A 24,063-nucleotide genomic window follows, 5' to 3' on the forward strand; every position below is an offset into this window, starting at 1 on the left:
ACATTATATTCATTAAACCCATGACGCCCAAGGAATAGTTTAACACATTTTAAATATAATTTTCTCGTAATATTTTTTTTTTCCTTACAACTTCACATATTTTTCCTATATAAGCAATAAGCTCTTTATTTTAAAACATTCCAGGTAGTGTATAGAAGTAGAAGCAGTAGTGAAATTAAAAGTTGATCTTTCTTTAAATAATTAAACTAGAAAATATGATCATTACAACAACTTTATTTCTTTGTAACTTAACATTTGAATAGTTGCTTCTTATCCTCACCATAATTCTTAGTAAACAATATGGCCATGGCCCTCTTGGTAGAGTAGTCCATGAGCGTGGTGACGATGAGCAGGCGGTGCCAGGCGGTCCTGGCCGCCTTCCACATCTTGCAGTCGTTCTGCACCACGCGCGAGGCCACGCCGCCCGCGCCACCCGCCGCTATACTGGCCTCCTCCGAGAGTGCGACTTGGCCCACTGCTTGACGAAGGGCTTGCTCGTTTGATACGAAGTTTTGAAGCCTGAGAGGGAAAATATACAATAATAATAGATTTTTACGGAAAGGCGTTGCTTGCCAACCATATCCGAAAATTATAATATAATAACAAGCATTTTATTGCACTCTAAATATACAATTTCTATTTAATTACATAAGTATATTTAAAGTAAATGCGTAATGGCAGCCTAAGAGCGATCTTTTACAGACAACCGATAGTAAGGGATCGTCTATGATAGAACGGAGAAAGGTTAGTAACCATTACTAACGTTTCTGTTTATCGACCTCAACTCTACTAATTTCCATAATCTAGCAGAGTTGGGGTGGAACGATAAGATTTATTTTTCTGTAGCTTGTCTAACACCAAAAATAAAGAATACAGTCTCTCCATCTTATTAAAAAAAAAACATCTAAAACAATTACTAAATTCGATAATACACTCAAATTGATGTAAATTTAACTTATCATAAACTATTATTTCCCCAACAAAACAAAAATTTCCCACTTACCAATTAAGAAGTTTCATAGCAAAGGTCTGGTGCGCGATGACGTGCGCGTGCATCACCAACACTTTGAGGGCTGGACCATGCCGGGATGTGAACCTGCAACATATTATTCCTTCTTTAATTATTACTCTCATATCCAGTATTTTATGAATTACCATTTCACTCTATCAAGCAGTTGTATTAATCTTATTTTTATAAGCAAGTATTGTACTCACATCTCAATGTCGGTCTTGAGCTTGTCGCATAGCTGGAAGGAGTTGCACTTGACTAGCGCGCGGCCCTCGCGGTCGATGAGGCTCACCAGTTCCACTGAGTCGCGGTGGCTGCACTTCATCACGCGGTTCAGGGTCGTTATCACCTAAGGGGGGTAAGTAAGTAGTTAAGTATGGAACAAAGTAAGTTAACATGTAACTAGTGCCATAAAAATGCATTTTAATTTTAACGAAAGCGCTAGATGCTATGTTGCTTTAATATGACGTCAGAATGATTTTGGTCAATTTCATGGTGCCCGCCGTTTTGTGTATTAAAAAAAATATATGAAAAAAAAATATAATTTCGAAATTTAACGTAATATTTTCTATTGCTTTACTTTGTAAGCTATCGCAATTGTACATTTCTAGATTTTTGCAATTTTGCTCATTATATGGAGAAGAGTACTCTATACAAATAAACATAAAATACACACGCCTCTTGAAAATAAGAAAGTTGTTGTAACTTAATAAGAATGTATGGCCAAATTTGTATGTCCTAAATATTTTCTTTTCCTTAGTGTTCGTATAATACTTTTTAAAGTTAAAGATATAATTTTTTTCTCCATATTTAAAACATATTACCTGCTCAAATGTATGAGTTTCATCATTGTAGAGCACTGTACAATAGCAATCGGGTTGATCTAATATCTGTAATAGACCCCTTTCAGCATCTTTTAATCTGAAAATAAATAAATAATGTTAGTTACAATACTAAGATAGAAAAAAAAACATTAATTCTTGCTTTATAAAAAAAAACACTAAACCATTTGAATTATAACAATTTTTAATATTAAGAAATTGATGTAACCAATGAATTTGAATTTTATATAAGCTCCCTAGTTAATTGTCGAAATGTACTGTACCTAAAGAATTCTGTCCAAAACATTGGTCCCCCAATCTCATAAAATATAGAAAAAAAAAGAAGAAGAAGAAAGATCGTAATGTTAAAATAATCCGTCCTCTACTTGCTATCCAACAAGACTTGTTGAGTGGCGGAACTCAACGTCAAGTTTTGTCTTGTTACCAGAGGAAATGAAAATAATTCATTTTCTCGAGCGAGGATTAAGCTTACAACCGATGCATTTCCAATCAGGCGTTACGTTACTGCGCCACGACGGCGTTTTAAGTCTTATTCCACACTTAGGAAAGAGCAATTACTTATTTAGAATAACGTAATAATTGCGCGGAAGGCAAAGGTTCTGGTATTTGAAAGAAATAAGAATAAGTTAATTATATTATTATTATTCAAACCCCGCCACGTCAAATTTTTATACGTTTCCTAAATAAGTTTTTAAAGCATTTTACAGCATTCTGAGGTTCTGCCACATCATGTCGCGTGACGTCATCACAACTACCCACATCAGTTCATGAGGCAACCCCGGCGCGTGGTCGTGGGTGAGGAGCTGGAAGCAGTGCGACAGACAGACCGACGACACTATCTTCAACCTCTCTATCACTTCTGGACTGAAGCTAGCTTGAGAGTGTTCTGAATTACTCGCCGCCTGAAAATATATAAATATAATTAATAGTATAAAAAACAGTACGTACATAAGTATATTACACAACAAAATCTCACTCAATTGGGGTTGAACCCACAACCAATATTTTTATACACACAAAAACAAACAATATTTATATAATACATACAGCATGTAATTCACAGAAGGGATCCTTCTTCCATGCCTCCGTGTCCCCGCAGTCGCAGCACCCCCCGCCCCCCGACTGACCCATCTTGTACTTGTGGTGTCTGTGGGGCGACACTTTGAAACACTCTACGCATAACACGCAAGTGTTGTCCATACCTGAAATAAATACTTTCTTGTTGTAATGATATCTAAAATAAAAAGAAAAATAAATAAACAAGTGACTGTTTATTAGCTGTCATTGAAAAGAGACGTTGTTTTATTATAGGTTATGGGCCCGCGCTCATAAATTTCGCGATTTTGTAATTTTAACAAGAATTTTGCATCGCAAGTGTTAAAGGATAATTACAAGTATTTTGCAGATTATAGCAGTGTATATTCCTATTGAAATTTAACAATGTCGACAAACTATTTTGTGAACGTACCAAAGCTAACGGGGCGTAATAATTATAGTGAATGGTGTTTCGCGGCAGAAAATTTTCTAATCTTGGAAGGCACTAAGCACTGCGTGTGGCCAGAAGAAGGAAAAGAAATAACTGCAGATGACGCAAAAACAAAAGCCAAACTAATAATGACAATCGACCCGTCTCTGTACGTACATGTAAAAAACGTTAAAACTTCAAGTGAATTGTGGAATAAGCTTAAACAACTTTTCGATGATAACGGATTTTCACGTAGAATAAGTCTACTAAGGAATTTAATTTCGATTCGCCGAGAGAATTGTAATTCGATGACGTCATACGTGACGCAGATTATTGATACTGCACAGAAGCTCAGCGGAACAGGATTTGAAATAAATGACCAGTGGACAGGATCATTGCTGTTGGCGGGATTGCCTGATCGTTTCTCCCCTATGATTATGGCAATAGAGCACTCAGGAATACCTATTACAGCAGATTCCATCAAAACGAAATTGCTGGATATGGATTTGGCAAGTTATGATGAGAATGAAGCTAGTGGTGCTTTTGCAATTCATTCTAAGTACAGAGGAAAACAAAATTCGAATTTATCTATGGCCAGAAAAAGTGACGTAGGCAACACTACTTTACCGACGTCAAACGTCAAACAGATAAAGTGCTATCGATGTAAACAGTTCGGCCATTATAAAAACCAATGTACAAATAATGAAAATAACTTGTCAAATAAGAAAATAAATAAGGAAAGAGTGCAGTCAAATGCTTTTAGCGCAGTGTTTCTGAGTGGAAATTTCTACAAAGATGAATGGTATATCGACTCGGGCGCGAGTATGCATCTTACAGCAAATGAAAGTTGGGTTATAAATGCACAGTATGAACAATGCAAAGAAATTGTTGTTGCAAATAGTGAAAAGGTCTCAGTATCGTGTACTGGCGATGTAAAAATAACGACAGTAACGGACAACCGTGAATACGACATCATAGTGGAAAACGTATTCTGTGTACCAAGTCTTACCACGAATTTGTTATCTGTAAGCCAACTGATTACGAAAGGCAACAGTGTATCTTTCACGGAAGATGGTTGTTCGGTATATAATCAGAAGAATGTGTTGGTTGCCACAGCAGTGTTGATGAACGGAGTGTACAAAGTCAATCTGTTAAAACAAGATTGTTTAGCAGCATCGGTGGTGTCAGGAATAACATGGCATCGCAGATTAGGACATGTAAACAAAGATTATTTGAATAAGATGAAGAATGCGGTGCAGGGTATGAAACTTGATGAAAAAGTTGACATAAGCAAATCTTCATGCACAACATGTTGTGAAGGGAAACAATGCCGGTTACCATTTAAAAGCACAGGACATCGAAGCAGTAATCTACTAGATATTGTGCATACAGACATTTGTGGGCCTATGGAAAATGTATCTATAGGAGGCTCAAGATACTTCTTACTGTTTGTTGATGATTACAGTCGTATGACATTTGTTTATTTTCTGAAACACAGGAATGAGACTTTAAAATGTTTCAAAATTTTTAAATCTCAGGTAGAAAATCAAACAAAGAAAACAATCAAAGTATTAAGAAGTGATAATGGTCTAGAGTATTGCAGCAAAGAATTTGAAGATTACTTGAACAGTGCTGGTGTAATTCATCAAAAGAGCAATCCATACACGCCACAGCAGAATGGATTGTGTGAAAGATTTAATCGTACAATTGTGGAAAAGGCAAGATGTTTACTTTTTGATGCAAATTTAGGAAAAGAATTTTGGGGTGAGGCCACCAATACTGCAGTGTACCTGCAAAATCGAATTGTAGCAACGGCATTGAATAATAAAACCCCATATGAGTTGTGGACTGGCTCCAAACCAGATATTAGTCATATCAGAATATTTGGAAGTACTGTGATGGTTCATGTGGCAAAAGAAAAGCGCAAGAAATGGGACAAAAAAGCAGATCAATGTATCCTGATAGGATTTCCAGAAAATATAAAAGGATATAGAGTCTACAATCCAGAAACTAGGAGTGTGACAACTAGTAGAGATGTGATCATCATTGAGAAGGAATCAAAATCTGAACATCTCATTGAGGTGCATAGTCAGAATATTGATTCAGTGGGGGATAGCACTGATGATACACAACTACAAGAAAGTGAACCAATCCCAAGAGAAGACAGCTCTGTAAGTTCAACAGAAAGTTTTCAAGATGATGATAAGACATACATGCCAAGCGACTATGAAGACGCAGACAGCTCACTGAACGATGATATAAAAATAAGACTGCAAGATCGGCCCCAACGGATAAAGAAGGTTCCAGAAAGATATGGGATATCAAACCTGTGTGTAGACAGTGAATTACGGGATGATGTGGCAGGTTTATCTCTTGAGGATGCTTTAAATGGACCAGAAAAGGAGCAGTGGAAGTTGGCTGTAAAAGAGGAGTTACAGTGTTTTAAAGACAATGATGCGTGGGAGTTAAGTGATGCTCCAAAAGATGGTAGGGTTGTGCAGTGCAAGTGGGTGCTTCGAAAAAAGTATGACAGTGAAAATAAAGTCAGATATCGTGCGCGTCTAGTTGCTAAAGGCTTTACACAAGTAGAAGGTGTAGATTTTACTGAAATTTTCTCTCCTGTAGTTAGACATACTACTCTTAGGCTACTTTTTGCATTGTCAGTACAACTAGGTTTGGATACGACACATCTTGATGTAACAACTGCTTTCCTGAATGGTTCTCTTGAGGAAACTATTTATATGCATTTACCTAAAGGTTTTACTGAAAGAACAGTAAAGGGTCAAGTACTTAAATTAAAGAAAGCCATTTATGGGCTCAAACAGTCCTCAAGAGCGTGGTATAGGAAGGTAGATGAATGTTTGTTAAGCATAGGCTATCTTAGATCTAAAATAGAACCATGTATGTATACTAAAATGCAAGGTCAGTTGAAAACTATTGTAGCATTGTATGTCGATGATTTTTTTATTTTTTCTAATAATACTAATGAGACTAAGTATTTAAAGCAGGTTCTTGCTAGTCATTTCAAGCTTAAAGACTTAGGTGAAATAAAAAACTGTCTTGGTGTCAATGTTACTGTTGATAAATGTAAGAAAACAATAACATTAAGTCAGAGAGATTATATTGATCAGTTGTTGCATAAATTTAACATGACACAATGTAAACCTGTTCAGACTCCAATGGAAATTAAGTTAAATGTATCCAAGAATGAACATTGTGTAGGTAGTTTTCCATATCAACAAATAATTGGAAGTCTTATGTATCTTGTAGTTTTAACTAGGCCAGATATTGCATATGCAGTTGGATATTTAAGCCAATTTAATAATTGTTATTCTTATGAACATTGTGCATATGTAAAGCGGTTATTGAGATATTTAAAATATACTAGAGACTATGGTTTAAAGTATTCTGCTGATGGAAACTCAGTAATAGAAGGGTTTGTTGATGCTGATTGGGGTGGAAACATTATTGATAGAAGGTCATATACTGGAGTTTGTTTTTCTTTATCTGGCTGTGTTATATCATGGGAGGCAAAGAAACAGAAAACTGTCGCCTTATCCAGTAGTGAAGCCGAATATATGGCGATTACTGAAGCATGTAAAGAAGCAGTGTATTTGCGAAATCTACAATATGAAATAACACATAAATTGTACAGTATTGATCTTTCTAATGATAATCAAAGTGCTCTAAAGTTAACTATGAATCCAATTTTCCACAAGAGAACCAAACACATTGACATTAAATATCATTATTGTAGAGAATGTGTAGCAAACAATATTGTGAATGTCAAGTATTTGCCAACTGCTGAAATGCCTGCAGATTTATTTACTAAAAGTTTATGTTCCATTAAACATTATAAATTTCTAGAAAGGTTGGGTGTACAAATTGTTTAATGGTTTAGTGTATTTGTATTATTAGATATAGTGGGGGTGTTGTAATGATATCTAAAATAAAAAGAAAAATAAATAAACAAGTGACTGTTTATTAGCTGTCATTGAAAAGAGACGTTGTTTTATTATATTTCTTAAATAAAAAAGTACTTCTTCACTTTCAGCTCATTTCGAAGTGAGCTATACGAGTATAATGAAAATCAACTACATTTTGTCCTATACTACAAAAGAAACGACAATCATATAAATATAAGGATTTCTTCGTGTGGCAACCCACTAACTTAGCACTAAATTATTTTAAGATTTTTTTCAGGTTCACAGCTTTCCGTATAGAAAAATGCGAGAGCACCTAATGTCACAAAAGGATCGTCCCTCGTCCGAATTCAAAACTTAACATATAAAGCAGCGGAACATAACGCCGCTCTTTGACTTCGTATGTTTTCAACATACGACTTTAACTTACCGCACTCCCTGCAGCTGTAGGCCGGCTCGCCCTGTCGGAACACTCGCCCACACAAGGTGGAGCGTCGCGGAGGCTGTGGCACGGTGCTATCCTCGGATCCCCATATAAACTGTTCTAAAGGCTGGATTAAAAGTTTGTATCCTAAGTCTTCGTCGAAGGACCAGTCTGAAAACAATTTAAAAAAATATAATATGGAATATTGTATCTCCAAAAATATTGTAAGCTAAATATGTTGCTCAAGTAAACTATAACCTATCGTGTGTTCAATTCCACCTCAAAATAATTATATTGAAAGGTCATAGTATTTTATTATTTGTCAAAAGGATGTTTCTAATACAATGAATGCACCGAACTCTCCAAAGATATTTTCTTTGAAAAGCAGCTTCTTGTTGTTTCCCTCATAGCAGGGAGGCAGGGAACCTAATGTTAAGATACGCCGTTCCTCACTTTCTGCCCAATTTTTGGGACATTACGTATTTAGTAGTGGTTTTAGGAGCGGGGAAATGGAAATAATATAAATATACACATTTCCCTGCGTGGAAATCGAACCCATGACGTTGTCGTTAAAATATTCAGGCTAAGTTATATATAATATAACGACGGCTATGAGGCCTTGTTTCTATTTTTTATGAAGGCATCTCGGCAGCATCTTTAATCTTAATGTAGATCATTGCTTTAGTCTACGAGTAAAAATGAAAAGTTTTCTAAATTAATATAGTACTGGAACAGATACCTACTCGTAGCCTTTTTTTGTGGATGATATGAAAGTAATAAAAAATGGAATAAAACTATTCTAAACTTACAAATTAAAAATTTTAAAAGTAAATAAACATTGACTACGTCAGATTAATTATGTACAGTGGTACATATATATGTAAGCATATTTTTTAATCTTTCCGCATTTCCCTCTTTTGTTAAGCTCACCACTCTACTTTTATTTTAAGTGACGTAACATACGAAACTCAACATATGGCTTCACAACGGAGAAACGAAAAAAATATATATAACGCAAATAATCCTTCGAGTGGGCATCGAACCCACAGCCAAAAACATTGCAGTGTTATTGATAAAAACTTACCCAAGTCCGGTTCGGTTGTGACCCATACATATATCCTCGGCTCAATAGCACATTAAAAATTTATGTAAATGATAAAATAATTAATATTACTGTTAAAACAATCGGCATTAGTGATAAAAACTTACCCAAGCAAGTCCGGTTCGGCTGCGGTGAATATATCCTCGGCACGATGACGCGCCAGTAATCCTGGAAGTGAGTGTAGGAGAGCACTCCCTCCGCCATCATCGACCTCCACAGCTCCAGCACGGCGCCGCCCTGCGTCGGCAACGTGAATCTGGCGACACCACTCATTGTTACGCTTTCTCTTGTCTTAGTTTACGCTTTTTGTGACCAAATTAGTTGTCAATATTAATTTTAAAACACTAGCTTATGTCTTATTGAGTCCGTAAAACATTCATGATTCACAAAATTAAAAAAATCCAAGTTCAAAGGTCCACAATTAACCTTTAAATGTAAAAATAAACATTGTTTTGATTAACACAATTTGACATTGCAACTTCAAGATCATTGACACTCAAAAACAAACAACTTTGGCGGCAAGAAACTTAAAAAAAAACGAGGATTTGCGAATAAAAAAAAATATATTAAAAAAAAGAAACCAAAGCGATAATGCCGGAGCTCGGTAAACAATAAACTGCCCGTCTAAGTTGGCATGACGCCACCCTACGAGATCTATATTCTAATTATATAAAAAAAACACACGAGTAAACGTTGGAAGCAAGAGATATTGGTGATAAGATGTCATGTATCGGGATATTGGCTGGCGTTATGATGCAAGCCGATGCAACGGATAAAATTATATGAATTGATGATAGACAGACGATCAAGTAACTAATTAAAGCTTTATAAACAACTAATTTAATCGCGACAAGAGGGCAGTCGTGTCGCTGGGGCACAAGCGTGCGGTTAAGGCGACAGGCTGTGAGTTCAATTACCACTCGAAGAAATGAAATATTTAATATTTTCGCTTTAATCTCTCATGAAGAAATTTCTAAAATAAAAATTCAAACATTTGTATCTCCATAAAAAACAATCAATATTCTATTATTATAGAAAAAAAACTACTATTTACTTACACAAGTGTCTAAAAATTTGTTTACAAAAAAATAACATAATATATGTATCTGAATTGATCGCTTTCATTGACCCGACATACAAAACAAAATCGCTTTAAAGTATAAACGATAGGTCAGTCAACGTATGAAAACAATAATTTCATCCAGTTCGTTATCCTCTAAAATGCTAAATCGCAGCACTGGGTATTTTTTGGCTAAAAATCCAGGCTCCTCGACCTAAACAACCCAAAAGCCTCGTTTCGGTTATAAAACCTCTTTTTATTTCAACGATAATTTCAAGTGAATTTCGATTTAAGCCCATCTTGTTAATAAGATACAAAATATGAGCAAAGGAATACGAATTTTGTTTCTATTTCAATCTAACGGTCAATGACACGTCCAGCGCGGCACCGGAGACTATTTTCAATTTTATCACGCAAAGATAAGATGTAAATTCCATCTACTTTAAAGAAGGATGTTTATATTTTAAAGATGGGTCATGTTGTTATAAAGTATCGTCGTTTGTGCCAATAAGTTTAAGTGCAACGTTCAGTAGCCCCTAAATTCCCAATAAATTTTAGCGAGGATACAAAATAGTTATAGAAATTACATTTTTTTGCTTTACGCTGTATCCCGCACATAGCAGGATAAGCAGAGTTAACCTGGGAATCCAGTGTTAAGACACTCCGTTGTCATTAAGACAGTTTTGTTAGCCACTTTCGGCGGAACTTAACGCCACGCTTTCCCTCGTTACCAGAGCGAGAAAATGCAAATATTAAATATTTTATATCCTCACTTACTTATAAGATAAAATAGATTCTAGATATACTTTTACTAAGCGATCTGATAGACTTTTATTACGCTTCGAATTAGTAAGTTGTTCGCAAGTGCTCGAGTTCGTTCGCGAGTTATTGTCGTTTCAAATCCACATCAAAGAAACACATATTTACCGATATACGTAAGTGTTTTCATGTTCTGCATAATCAAAAGGCAGCATAAGTAGCAGCCGGCAAACAATCTCTGTATAGGTGTAAAGCGGAGAACAATGTGAGTCATCACTAAGTTTTGTGTAACTTTTTTGTGAAATGCAGAATTTACGTGAGCATAGCCGTTGTTGCGCTGATAGTAAACGCGATGGGCTATAGATTCAATTCCCTCTCGGGGAATTGACGTTGGGTTCTCTCTGCCCTGTTATAGGCGAGATAAAAGTGAAACTGAATTCTTTTTCACATTTATATATTTTGACATTATGATGTTCTTACAGGAAATGTTGCCAAATCCTTAATATTATTCTACCTGCAAGACAATCTCAAAATAGTGGCTTACCTACACGAAACGAACACGTCAAGTTTGACTTCTCATACTGGTATTTATACATTTAGCTATAAATAAGTTATGTATTCTTGTATTCTTAGTAGACGCTATTAATGTTTCATTTGCATTGCCGCTCATTATTCGGGAAGTATGTACGCTTTAGAGCTTCTTTAATATTTGATAATAATATTGCTACCCTTTAAATGTGGATCTCTGGCGATAAATTTATATGACTTGTAGCAGTAGATACTAGGTATATCTTATAAAATTATAAATAAACAACGCACCTACTAAGGAAGGAGACGGTTTAAAAGTAACGATTTCATCCTTCCTGTTATAAAATAACATATTTTATAAGTTTAGCTGTAATAGTGAGCTCCATATTGAAAGCTTGGCTTGTTTAGAACAAACGAGGTGCTCCAACCGTACGAGTGTTTTTTTTATATTATACGAATACACCAAGCGCACTTGACTATTTTAATTGTGTATTATCTTTCTATTATAATAACTCAATTTTGATGGCTTTTATATTATATTGATTATACAAGTTGTAGCCCACTACCGGGTTTGCGTTACAAAACGTAAAATCCCGCTCGTTCCAGTTCCCAGAGGAATTTAGGGAAGCCCTCTGTTAGTGCCCCCCAAGGAACTTTAAAGAATTTTAAATATAATATAATATATAAAATTAAGGTTTTTTTTTCAAATATATTTTAAAGAGAGGAATAAGGATACATAGTTGATCTATGTTGAATCAACGTATTTACAGTCAGTGTATCACTCGGCACTATGGCTTTCGAATATCTTTTTTTTTGTTCAGTTTCACGCTCTATCCCTCACACAGCTGGGTAGGCAGGGGAAACCTGGGAACGTAGTGTTAAACACTCCGACTACAGATTTAAGTAATGAATTAACATATTAATTAACATTCGTTCGTATTCAATTAATTTACATATATATACAATAGAGCACATTGTGATACTCCGTACAGTTTCAGTGAACTAGACTAGTAGACGCGCGCTAATAATTTACTTTTTTAACCTAGTGACATTCTGTTATCTTATTTTTTCTGGATTTCAAGACTTGCGTCTGATGTGGCGGAACTCAACGCCGCGGTTTACATTAGCAGGACAAGAAAATACAAATAATTTTAAAGCGACAGGACCACTTTTGTTTAACAGATAAATTGTATTATGTAATAAATTACTACTTTTTATATTATAATCGTGATCGATATTAATACGATCCAATACACATATACCTGCGACATTTCCATACAAAATGTTGCGGTTTCAGAATTAATTGGCTATCAGTATGAAACGCCTTCATATAAATTCTCAATAAATTTTAATATAATAATCTAAATATTTTCATTCATTTTATGAATAGATAGACAGATAGCAAGTTTGATCTTCATTTACCACGACGTATAAGTATTCCGTAGTTCCTTACAACGTGAAGAGGTTATGAGAGGGAGAGCGTTTCATAGTTTACTAGATTGCTAAAATAAAGAAATATGCAAGATCTATATAATATGAAACTCTTCCGTTACCGAGTGACTGACAGACAACGGATAGAAGAAAATACTTACATAGTTTTAAATTGAGCATGTACGTATGTTAGATAGTACAGGGCGGCAGTAAGAGATTTCTCGAAATTCTCTTACCTAAGCCCGTATTTATTAACCACTCTCAACTCTGAGATCGATTTAGAAAGCGAGCTTGAGATGCTGTTTTCATTCATAAATTATAATCTATAAATAGAAACTGCATCTCAAGATCGATATCAGAGTTGAGAACGGTTTATAAATACAATTTTGTGGGCGACGACTACTTTGATATAGAACACTCTACCTACGAATTGGCTGAAATATCGAAACCTATATAACAAGTACGCCCGTATTGAAATCATTAAATTGGCGCAAAGTTAAATGCTGCGTACATAACGTTCAGTGATTCAGAAACTTATAATAAAATAGTTGAGATTGTTTTCAATCTGTAGTGCACTAATTTCATATAATATGAGTAGAATTACGCATACAAGAGAAAATATTAAAAGATACAGGTTAAAACACGTCACATAAATCAGTTTTTTTTTAAATATAAAAATTGCAAAAATCATCTCTAAATATTTATTCTATAAAATCCTTAAACATTTTATTTAGTCCCACTCGAGGGAATAAAATTATGGAAAGAAGACAAAGCACAGCGTTGGATTCCGCCAATTATAACGCAATGTCTCAGAATTTAAACGGAGTGTCTTAATAGTAGGATTATCTCTGCTTACTCTGCCTCAATTGTCGCATATCATAGAACGTAAAGCTACAAAGAAATAAAAATAAAGTCGTTTTAAATTTTATTGCTTGGAAAACAATTATTGCTCTGAGAACTAACTGACAGGTAGACAGGTAGAACTAACAGGTAGACTTTGCAGAAAGTGGCGGCAAGTGGGGAACGGAGTGTCTTAACACGAGGTTCTCTCTGCTGTGTGCGGGATACAGCGTGAAGCTGGTTTGATTTTTATTATTAAATTACGAGTAGAGATTGGGATAAAATGACGCTGTGACAATATTTAAAGAAGAACAACGATAGATAATTATGATTTCAATTCGTACTCGCAGAAAAAAATATAAAAAGTACATATAGTGAGTTAACAATGTGTCTTTACACATACATTCCCCTGACGCCGCACTTGCAGCACGTGGAAACGAACAATAGAGTTCAATATAATTTCTGAGTTAACTATTTTCAATAATATACATTTTTAATTAATATATTTTGTCTTCAACTTGCTCTGATACAGAAAGGTTCTTTGTAAAATTAAATAAATATATTTTTTTAAAAGCATTTTTCTCGAATGCGTAATTTAACTAGTGTTCCGCCATTTAATTTATACTGATTAAATTTTCATGCTCCCGCTGTTTGCCTCAATAACGGGGAACATGTGGGGAACCTTGTGTTAAGTATTCGACACGTGTTGAGTAGCGGATCTCATCCCTATCATTCGTATCCTCATTCTCATACCTTTCCTGCTGTACAAGAAAACTGTTCTTTTTAAGAACATTTTTTAATTAGCCATTATTTTACTGTCTTACTGGAACATGACCCCAAAGTGACCTATCATTATAATTATATCACTTCTGGCGTATGATTCCATCGTTCAATAATTATTCAATGGCGGTGACTTACAACATAAAGTTGACACAAATCGTTATATCAGAATTTTATCGTAAAATGCAGTTTATGGCCTTGCAACGGTGTTTTATTTTCTATGCTTGCGTAATTTTAAACCTTTGTGAAAAATAAACATAGCTTGTTTAAAAATGATTTTTTTAAAGTTTCACGCTATATTCCGCGCATAGCAGGTTATGCAGAGAGTACGTAGTATTAAAACACTCCGTTCCCCACTTCTGACCCAATTTTCCAGACTGCCTGTCGGGTTGCGGAACTGAACTCCTCAAACTTGTTACCAGAGCAAGAAAATGTATCACTATCTAAGCAAATCTTTAATAATAAATTGATAAAAACTGTTCACTATAAAAATAACTAAATCTAAAATCTATTAAAAATAAATAAAATAATAAGCAAATAAATATATATTTACCTACAGTCGAAATTAACTCTTTAAATTATTAAAAACATTACAAGTATTCCTTAACATAATAGAGGTAACGTTCACAAGCGAAACTGAAAGTAGAAAGTAAACGGTCATTTTTTACCTTTTTATATCGTCGAGTGAAAGAGTGTCCACTAACTCGGCGCTATCTCGCGTACAACAAAAATTAAGCAATGCCTGTATTAACATAATTGTATAATCTAATGTAATACACACTTTACTTACAAGTCCTACAATAAGAATCACCTCTAAATACTTTTTTTATGAAAAAAAAAAGAAATCTTGAAACACAATACCTAATGCTCATTGCCAAAAGACATAACAAATACTGAGGACGAATAATAATATAGTTGATAAGATATAAGGGAACGGAAGGTAAAAGGCACTTCACCAATCGTTACTTTATAGGTTATTGGTTTATTAACTTTCAAGTGAACTATAGTAATCAGTCACATCGCTTAAGCTACATGCACCTAAATGCACGCATTGGTAATATGTATCACAAAGTCTAAAACTCAAGATTATAAAATTAAAAAAATCCTGACACTAAAAGAAAAGGTAAAGAAGTAACGGGATACGGATAATCTGATAATCTTCAACGTTTGAAGATTTCAAATCTTCCTTCAAACGTACCAAGATTAGTACGGATTAAATCGCTTTTGAAACAAAATAAACTAAATAAAAAACGGTTATCCGTTTAGGAGCTACGACGCAACAGGCAGACATATACACACGTACACAGACATATCAAACAACTTTTGGTTTTGTCATGGGTTAAAAAAGAAAAAAGATAAAAACTTCAGGCTTTAGTTAAAGCGCACCATTAGGATCTGTTCACCAAAAGCAATTTCATTAATGACTCGGAAATTTTAAAACGACGTAATGTAGATCTTGAAAATTTTCTTCGCCATTAAAATTTGTTTTTGCTTTGTATGATATGAAAAAATTTAGAAAAGAGTTAACTAAAAATATATCTGTCTGTCACTTTTCAAAGTTAATAATGAAGTAGATAATATTAGTAAAGTAATATACAAAACGCGACGCCGGACAAATAATTAAAAAATATAATTAATATTAAAAAATTTAAAGTCACCTGTCCGCTGGTATCATGTCCGCGGCGTCGTCTTCCATGGACTCATCGCCGACCTCCACCTCTAACTGCATCGGCGGTGGCGAGCTCATCTCCACAAACTATAACAAACAAAACGGTTTAAAGCTACAGAAACACATTTACGACGAGTGGGGAATAGAGTGTTTTAAGACTAGGTTCCCTTTGCCTTTCCTGCTATATGCGGGATATTGCGTGAAACTAAAAAATATGCTATATAACATTTTTTGCCATTTTTCGCTTGTATAGGAGACTACCTATAGAACGGCATTTTTTTCTCAATCAGATCGAAAGAATATATAAATATTTCCTTGAATATATATGTAAATACTAGTGTTATTTTAAATGAAACTCGTTGCAATTACATTACGATGACGTCAGGTAATAAGAAGTACATCAACTTTTTAATGATGGTCGTGTTAGTACATAGAATTATTCATTAACTTACATCACTTATTCACACGCTGCAGATTATTAAAAAAAATATATCGTCTTATATATCTTTTTAACTCATGTAAGAAATATACAATTAAAAGGTTCGTTGAGAAAAGTTTTATAATTTGTAAAAGAATTTTCTTCTTTACTTATAGAAATGATTGTCAAGCAGCAGTAAGTGAGTATTTTGCTTCACTTTGCATCTCTAGCGGGGTAGTCAGAGGGAACGGAACGCCAAACGCTACGGACACTGCACACCTCTTTCGCCTCGTCCACTGGCATCTACCTCCCTACTCATACATGCTCTAAAGTATAATTATCAAAAAGAAAAAAGAAGAGACAATGTCTAAATATTTGAATATAATTATGCATACACCATTCACGATATATATTTTATTAATCATATTTATTTATTATATATAAACATAATAAAATTAATTATAAAAAATCTGTTGATCCAGACTCGACATAGAATCTCATTTAGATTTTTTAAATAAAGTAATTAAACGAAAATTTAACAATGTGTACGCGCCCTTTTCCACTTTTGCCTTAATGGTTAACAAGTGATAACAGTTTTAAAAAAACCCTTGATACCTGTCTTAATATACGTATTTGTGATTAATAAATATTTTTTTATCTTAATAATTATTTTTAGAACTTTTAATCAGCGATATAATAGTTGTCTCTAAGCAAAAAATAAAAACAGTCATAGCAGACACAAATGTCTTAAAAGGTTAATTTATGTTTCTGTGACTAGCACCCGTAAGTCTTTTATTTGTTCGTCTTTCGTACAACAAAATCAGATACAGTACGGTCAAGAAACATTTTCTTTCTTTAGAAATATTTCAAGTATAAATTACCCATTCGAGCGGGTATCAAACTCACGACCTTAATGTACATTTAGACAATCTTCATCGTGACGTCATCTTCACCAAGACGTCCATAATAATATATTGCATATTATATGGTCACATAGAAAACAAACCATACGCAAACGACCTTGAAAATGACATTGAGACATCCACATATAGAAAAGATAAGATTCCTGCAGAGACACCTCGCATTTTCAAAAGCGGATACAACCTTAACCTCCGATTGGAATGTACTTTTTTTTAATTTGCAATTGTAAAAAAAATTATCAAAGGATATTGAGTATATTCCTAATTGTAATTGTTAATTAAGATTAAATCTATAATTATGTTATATTTTATGCTAATATAGTTGAGGTCGTTGTGGTGCAATGGTGTCCGACTGCGCCTGACAAGAACCACAATGTTGTGGGTTGATACCCACATAGCAAAGAACTGGAAAAATAAAGTGCGGCGTTAAGTTGTGCTGTGTGTCAACGCGTAGTGTCTCAAATTCGCGAGAGAACTCAAGTGTTTTAACACAAGGTGCTGCCTGGTCACTATGCTTTGTGATATACAGCATAAAACTTTTTTGCTACACATTTTATGCAGGAATGATGGCTGTGAGCATCTACTGTAAACACACTCTTTCATTCACTGTCAGTCAGAATTAAACCCGTTGCATGTTGAATAGGACATCCGATCCCAGATCTGAGCACTAAAGTAAAGAAATGTAAAAATAATTTATTCATTTATTTATCTTACTGAACCTACAGTGATCATCTTCAAGTTATCCACATTTCCCACTACACAACCATAGCCTCTTTTAGTTAATGCTAGGTTATTAATGTATGAATAATAATAATTAAATGATTAGATTTATCGTGTATACATAAAGCTACAATTAAAACAATTACAACAAATAATACTAGAGTCAGTGAGTCTAGAAGTCTAGGTACTTTGCAAGTGAGAACAAGTTAATAGGGAAGTGGAAACTTTATACAACATTACAAGAGTATCTAATCCAAGTAAAGTATCACAAATAAATAATATTTACTACAATACAATATATTATAGCAAATTTCATAAAATCGAAATATTCTTTATTTAATTATTAGAACTTTTAATTTATCAAGTTACATGACATTGAAGATCTCAGAAGACAGATCTGCTGTGACAAGCTGACAAGAAACTCAACAGTTTCAATGATCTGACAAAAATCTTATCAATTATCATTTAAAATATAATTAACAATAAATTTATTGTTTCATTTTGAAGTCATTACGATGAAATTAATCCTTTGGTTTTCAATTTTGAATTTTTATTATAACATAATATATAGAGACTGTCAACTCTTTAACTGAACTTACAAACATATATAAATAAGTCTAATTACAATAACATGCAGTTTGTCATTAGTTACAATAATGAACACTTGAAAGTGAACCTACTAAAGATGTTGGCTTTAGCACTACTCAAGGGAATGAGTTATTTTCATTTCCCCTCTCTAGTTTGTCAAAATATTACATTAAGTCACTCAACATGCAGAGTCAATTTCTGCAGAAAGCAAAGAAGAGGTTGTCCTAATATAAGAATAAAATGAAAATAACTCATTCCCTCGAGTTCTCGAGTTCACTCTGCCTATCCACCTATATGCAGTATAAAGCTATTAAAATAACATTACCAATACATATAGCATAAGTATAGCATGATATAGTATTTGCTTATGCATGATTCATTGTTGTAATCACAATTCACAAGACATAAAATGTTCAACACTTGCATTTAATACACATTTTATGAGATAATAATTTTGATACTATACATATTGTGGTATAAAAAATCATATTTAAAGAAATAACTAAAGAGTTTAATATTTAATAATTTCTTAATATTTTCTAGTAAAATATCGAGAATATCCCTATCGATTTAACTGACTTTCACATCTCATTTTTTTTTTACAAGGTAATCTTAAACAAGTAGCAACAAAAAAAACTGTTCGAACTAAATGTAATTATTTTTAAGGACTATGTAATAATTACTTTATTTAACAATTTTCATAAGGATTTTCAATTATATTCTATGTTTACGTAATTTTGTAAACAAGTTAAAATTATGAAACAAATTCTGTAAGTGATGTGGGGATCTATAATAAATATTTTAGAATGTTTATATTAGATCTTGCGGTAGGATCTAATAAAATGTCCAATTAAATCGGATATATTATGTACAGACAGTAACTAAGTTAACAATAATAGGTTGCCGTAAGCTTAAAACTTAGTTTCATTCAAAATTATTACAACGAACTATTTATTATTTCAATACTTCAAGCTGTCGAAATATTTATTACAATATAATGTAGTATCAATGAATTGCGACGAAGTAAAATAAACGCAACAAAAGAAAATCTCGCCCTCACCTTCGATCGAAATTGTTAAATCATCCAACTAGATTTCTTCCTTTTATTATAACTCCGTTGTCGACAGTATGATAGTCCTCGTTAGAACACTAAAAGCTCTTGATATCATCAGTTTTATAAACCATGAACATCACAATTTTTTCACATCTGCTAGATTTCTCTATCATTGGCACGAATCCACTGAAAATTTGACATTTCATCGCAGCGTGAAATAAGAAATTACCAAATATATAAATAGTATGGAAATAATAAAAGTATTATCTGTTAAATTACAAATAAGTTAATGTATAATCGAATAAAATTAAGAAATGTTTTTTTAGTTATTATTAAGTTTAAATTCAAAATTATATAATCTTTATTAATCTTTATTGCATTTAATTTTTGACTCAAATGCTTAGATATCTGTTGAATATTTTCTGTGTTGCTATAGAAAAATATTTTTGTTTATTAATATTTTTGTATTATTTATTAGATATTATTAGCCTGTAAGTGTAAATTAGATCCCGCGAAATATAATTCTAATAAATGGTCCAAAAATGCTATTATTTATAAGTCTTATCTGGTCTGGTGGTGGTTTAGGCTCAATTGGGATATCTATACTAATATAATAAAGCGGAAGAGTTTGTTTGTTTGAACGCTAAGATCTCTGGATCTACTGGTCCGATTTACTATGTTTTGTTTTGTCTGAAAGCTGCATTCTTCAGAAGTGCTATAGGCTATATAACATTACATTACACGTACATACTAATATATTAAAATACTTTTTAATTTGACACGCAATTTATTCTGCCATGTTAATAACAACCGTCGTCGCTACGCGACGTTTTGACCGCGACATTTTGATATTCATCCTTATGAAAATAAATATAGTCACTTTTAGCATTTTATCTAGATTGAAATTATAGTTTACTGTATAACATTCTAATAAATAATTAAGGGGATGTCACTGATTCGAAATGACCTAGCCCGCGAGCGGGACAGTATGACCGACGCGAACGGGCAGATGACGTTAATGGTTTTATAAATTTTCATACATTTTCGAACTTTATTTGCTGTTTATAATTAATTTAAAATACACTTTGGTTCTCTTCTTATTTTATTTGATATTGTTGCCAAAAATTATCCTTTTAGGTACGGGTTCTAGGTAATTTTTCTAATATTAAGAATATCCTTTATTTACTTTTGGTTTTCAAATTCTCTGATATTTTTTCTAATAATATATCTGTACTTATTATTCTTTTTGATTATTTAAGCTTATATTTTCTTACTAATTCTTTTGAGAACTGAAAATAATATATTTAATAAATATTCTTATTGTTTAAGCAGGCGTAGCCGCGTCCGGGTCCACTAGTACTTGAATAAAATGAGTGTTTGAACACATTTTTTTAAATTCTCACGTGAATGCAGATTATTAATTATTAAATTGCCATAGTAATATTTATCGTGATTCTAAGAACTTATATGGTCCTAATTTGTTAGTCTAAATGCGTCATGAGCTTCTATATAAATACCTTTTAAGTTTGTATAAAAAAATATTCAAATTCAGGTTAAATAGGCAAAAGTAAAAAAAATATCAATATCAACATATTTTTTAATAAAGTGTTTTTCTATATAAATATTGTAATATTCTTAAATATACTTTCGTTTAAAAAAACTAATTTAGGTTCGAAAAACCTAAAGGTGGATATTTGTCTAATAAATCAGCCATTGCAGATGGATAAAATGCCATGAATTTAAAGCGATCCCCCATTCTTTTGGGGTCAACTAGCATTTCATAGGCGGCTTTAATTTTTTCTTTTTCTTCATCAGTTTTTGCATTATCCATTAACACCTAAAAATATAAATTTTAATATTATTGTTTAAACCAATATAAATACATAAAATAAATTATGAAAATTATTGTTTATTAATAGTATACTTATATACAGTACTATTATTAATTATGTATACACACTACTTTTTGGGATAGATATTATAAACATTTAACTTAACTAAATAATATATTTATATATTTATAATTATGTATTTTTTTATAAAATATATGTGTAGTGTGTGTATATATGTATATGAAGTTTATATATATTATTGTATATTTATATATAGATATTGTAGATTCAAATATCATGTTTTTCTGTAATATTTTGTTAATTTATTTTTACTGTTGATTGCACTATACTCTTCCTGCTGTTTCATAGATATCCACTTCCACTGGTTGGCTGGAAGACATTTAATTTAGAAATAAGCCCACCTTGTCAACTATTTTTTTCTTTTTAAATTTCTGTATGTTTTGTTTTGTGCAATAAAGATATATATATATATAATATCCATTATAATATACAAATATAAATATTCACTCATTCATTAAATATTTTACAAATTAATCAGCAAATAAAAGGACAAAAAGATTTTAATATGTGTTCTTACTTGAATGCGAACATTAGCTTGTATCCTTTCCAAAAACTCCATTTGTTTAACTGGCCCTAAAACTATTGCATAATTTTCTTCACCGGGAGTCATTGATGCTGCTATCCTGAGTTGGCTGAAATCTACATCAGCTGTCAAGTCTGACAGCCCTGGATTCTCTAATGGATCCACTAATTTATGTTTATGAAAAGCCTGTAATATACTAAAACATAAGTAAAGAATGTGTACAAATTTATGCTTTATGTAGAGAATTAAGTATCTTAACAATAGGTTTTAGGTTCCTGTTTTGTTATAAGTGGGACACAGCATAAAGCTATTAAAAATGAATTTATGAAATTATTGTTTTATTTATATTTAGGTATCCATAATTCACTAATTCTAGCACTAAAAATAAACAAATGTTTTTTTCATAATTGTTATGGAAATATGTTTTTATTCTGAAATTATTAAATATTAAATAATATTAGTTACCCTAAAAGTATCACCCTTCTCCCCATTATGTCCATAATCAGCTATTAATGCTAAACCTCCATATTGATCAACTCTATTAGCAAGTTGTTTAGCTATTCCAAGAGCTCTAGGACTTATTTCTAGATCCATTCTGGCTCCTGCATCTAAAGGAGGCCTAACCAAAACTTTAACAGTTTGAGTTTCATTAGCTGCCATTCTATATTGTAATTTGTTATTTTCATCCATATCTATTAAGATTTCTCGCCAGCCATTTTCTGTTTTCTATTATGTAAGAGATAAAAAATGCTATTAAATAAAAATTTGCTTAATATCACTATATATATATATGCTATTGGTCAGTATCTCACTGTAAAATATTTTTTTGCTTTGTCCATGCAAGGCAATGAATTATTTTTGTTACAGGGTTAAGTTTCACATATTGGCAGTAATATGGGCAGACAGAAAGGTAAAAAAAAACCAATAACAGAATATTCATTTAGCATGAAATTAAGTGCAAACAATAAAATAAAATTTAAATGTAACTTATGTTTTACATTATATTTCAATATATTATGCTCTTCTGAAAGACTTACTTGAAATTTATGTACAGGTAAAACATCAAAAAATTCATGGGCTATGTACCATGAAAAGTTATTTGGCACTTTCTTTAGATCATTGTACCAGTATACTTTTATGCCACTTACTGTTTCACCCTGAAATTGTAAATTAAACATAATTAAATACTGAGTCTATTCTGCTATATATGGTATAAAAAGTGAAAGTTTTTACAAATAAAAATTAAAATAACCTCATAATAATATGGTAGATCTATATCTGTAGCCCGGTGAGAAACACATAATCTATTTGCCTGTACTAGCTGCATAGTTGTTGAAACTTCTACAAGATGAAGGCTGAGATCATTAGCTCTATAGGCATATTTATTTAATACCTACAATAATAAGCAATTAATAATAATATAGTATTAAATTTTATATAGTATTAAATTATGGTATTAAAAATTATATAAGTAATCTATAAGGATTGCATACTCTTAGAATATCTATCAACAGTGTGGCTTTTCCTGGTCCTAATTCAACAATTTGTAATGGTCTTCCAGGACCCATCTTCTGTGTCTCAGCATAAAACCAAATAGCTAAAATTTCCCCAAATAGTTGACTTATTTCAGGTGATGTTATAAAATCTCCAGTTTCACCTATAACATCTTTTTTCATATAATATCCTTCCGTAGGATTTGTAATTACTATGTTCATATATTCAGCCACAGTGAGAGGACCATTCAATCGTATTTTTTCTTTAATTACATCCATTATACTCGGTGCATCAGCTAGGTTAGGCATCTTTAATAATTTTGGATCGGGTCGCTTTACGACCTTATATCCTTTATGTCTCCTACATATATTATTTATTAACAGACGTTTGTTTAATATCCGAAATACATTTCGACAATTCATTTTCAAATAGTTTTATTTTACTTCAAAAACAAATAAATATAAAAATATTTAATTTGACAATCAGCTGAAATCATTAGTGATAGTGACTTAAAGTGCTTGTGACAATTTCCTAGTGTTGACTGTTGATTAAACTCGATAGCTGTTATATAAGATTCTTACAAAATATAAACCATTTCTCA

The 24,063-nt window shown here is 32.5% G+C and overlaps 2 protein-coding genes across 2 annotated transcripts in view; both read right to left on the reverse strand.

Moving 5' to 3' along the window:
- The window catches only part of Ubr1 (Ubr1 ubiquitin ligase), a 36,563-nt gene extending 16,816 nt beyond the window's left edge, over nucleotides 1-19,747 (reverse strand). Inside the window, exons 1-10 of the mRNA XM_085195993.1 lie at nucleotides 19,539-19,747; nucleotides 15,822-15,919; nucleotides 8,873-9,021; nucleotides 7,670-7,834; nucleotides 2,899-3,053; nucleotides 2,611-2,753; nucleotides 1,834-1,930; nucleotides 1,216-1,358; nucleotides 1,004-1,096; nucleotides 281-519 (exon numbers count right to left, since the gene is read on the reverse strand). Coding sequence (XP_085052119.1) covers nucleotides 281-519; nucleotides 1,004-1,096; nucleotides 1,216-1,358; nucleotides 1,834-1,930; nucleotides 2,611-2,753; nucleotides 2,899-3,053; nucleotides 7,670-7,834; nucleotides 8,873-9,021; nucleotides 15,822-15,910 — 1,273 coding nt within the window. The 5' untranslated portion in view covers nucleotides 15,911-15,919; nucleotides 19,539-19,747. The remainder of the gene's footprint in view (nucleotides 1-280; nucleotides 520-1,003; nucleotides 1,097-1,215; nucleotides 1,359-1,833; nucleotides 1,931-2,610; nucleotides 2,754-2,898; nucleotides 3,054-7,669; nucleotides 7,835-8,872; nucleotides 9,022-15,821; nucleotides 15,920-19,538) is intronic.
- A 1,364-nt stretch (nucleotides 19,748-21,111) lies between these two features.
- On the reverse strand, nucleotides 21,112-24,020 carry LOC146533203 (protein arginine methyltransferase NDUFAF7 homolog, mitochondrial). The gene is made up of 6 exons (XM_085195605.1): nucleotides 23,462-24,020; nucleotides 23,221-23,361; nucleotides 23,006-23,125; nucleotides 22,434-22,694; nucleotides 21,963-22,154; nucleotides 21,112-21,369 (listed from the first exon to the last, which is right to left on the reverse strand). Exons 1-6 carry the CDS (start codon nucleotides 23,882-23,884, stop codon nucleotides 21,193-21,195), a joined length of 1,314 nt encoding a protein of 437 aa, XP_085051731.1. The 5' UTR covers nucleotides 23,885-24,020; the 3' UTR covers nucleotides 21,112-21,192.
- Between the last annotated feature and the right edge of the window lie 43 nt (nucleotides 24,021-24,063).

Source organism: Heliconius melpomene, chromosome 13 (genome assembly GCF_056956725.1).
Source record: "Heliconius melpomene rosina isolate 202511_hmr_F chromosome 13, ASM5695672v1, whole genome shotgun sequence".
In the NCBI taxonomy this organism is placed as follows: Eukaryota; Metazoa; Arthropoda; class Insecta; order Lepidoptera; family Nymphalidae; genus Heliconius; species Heliconius melpomene.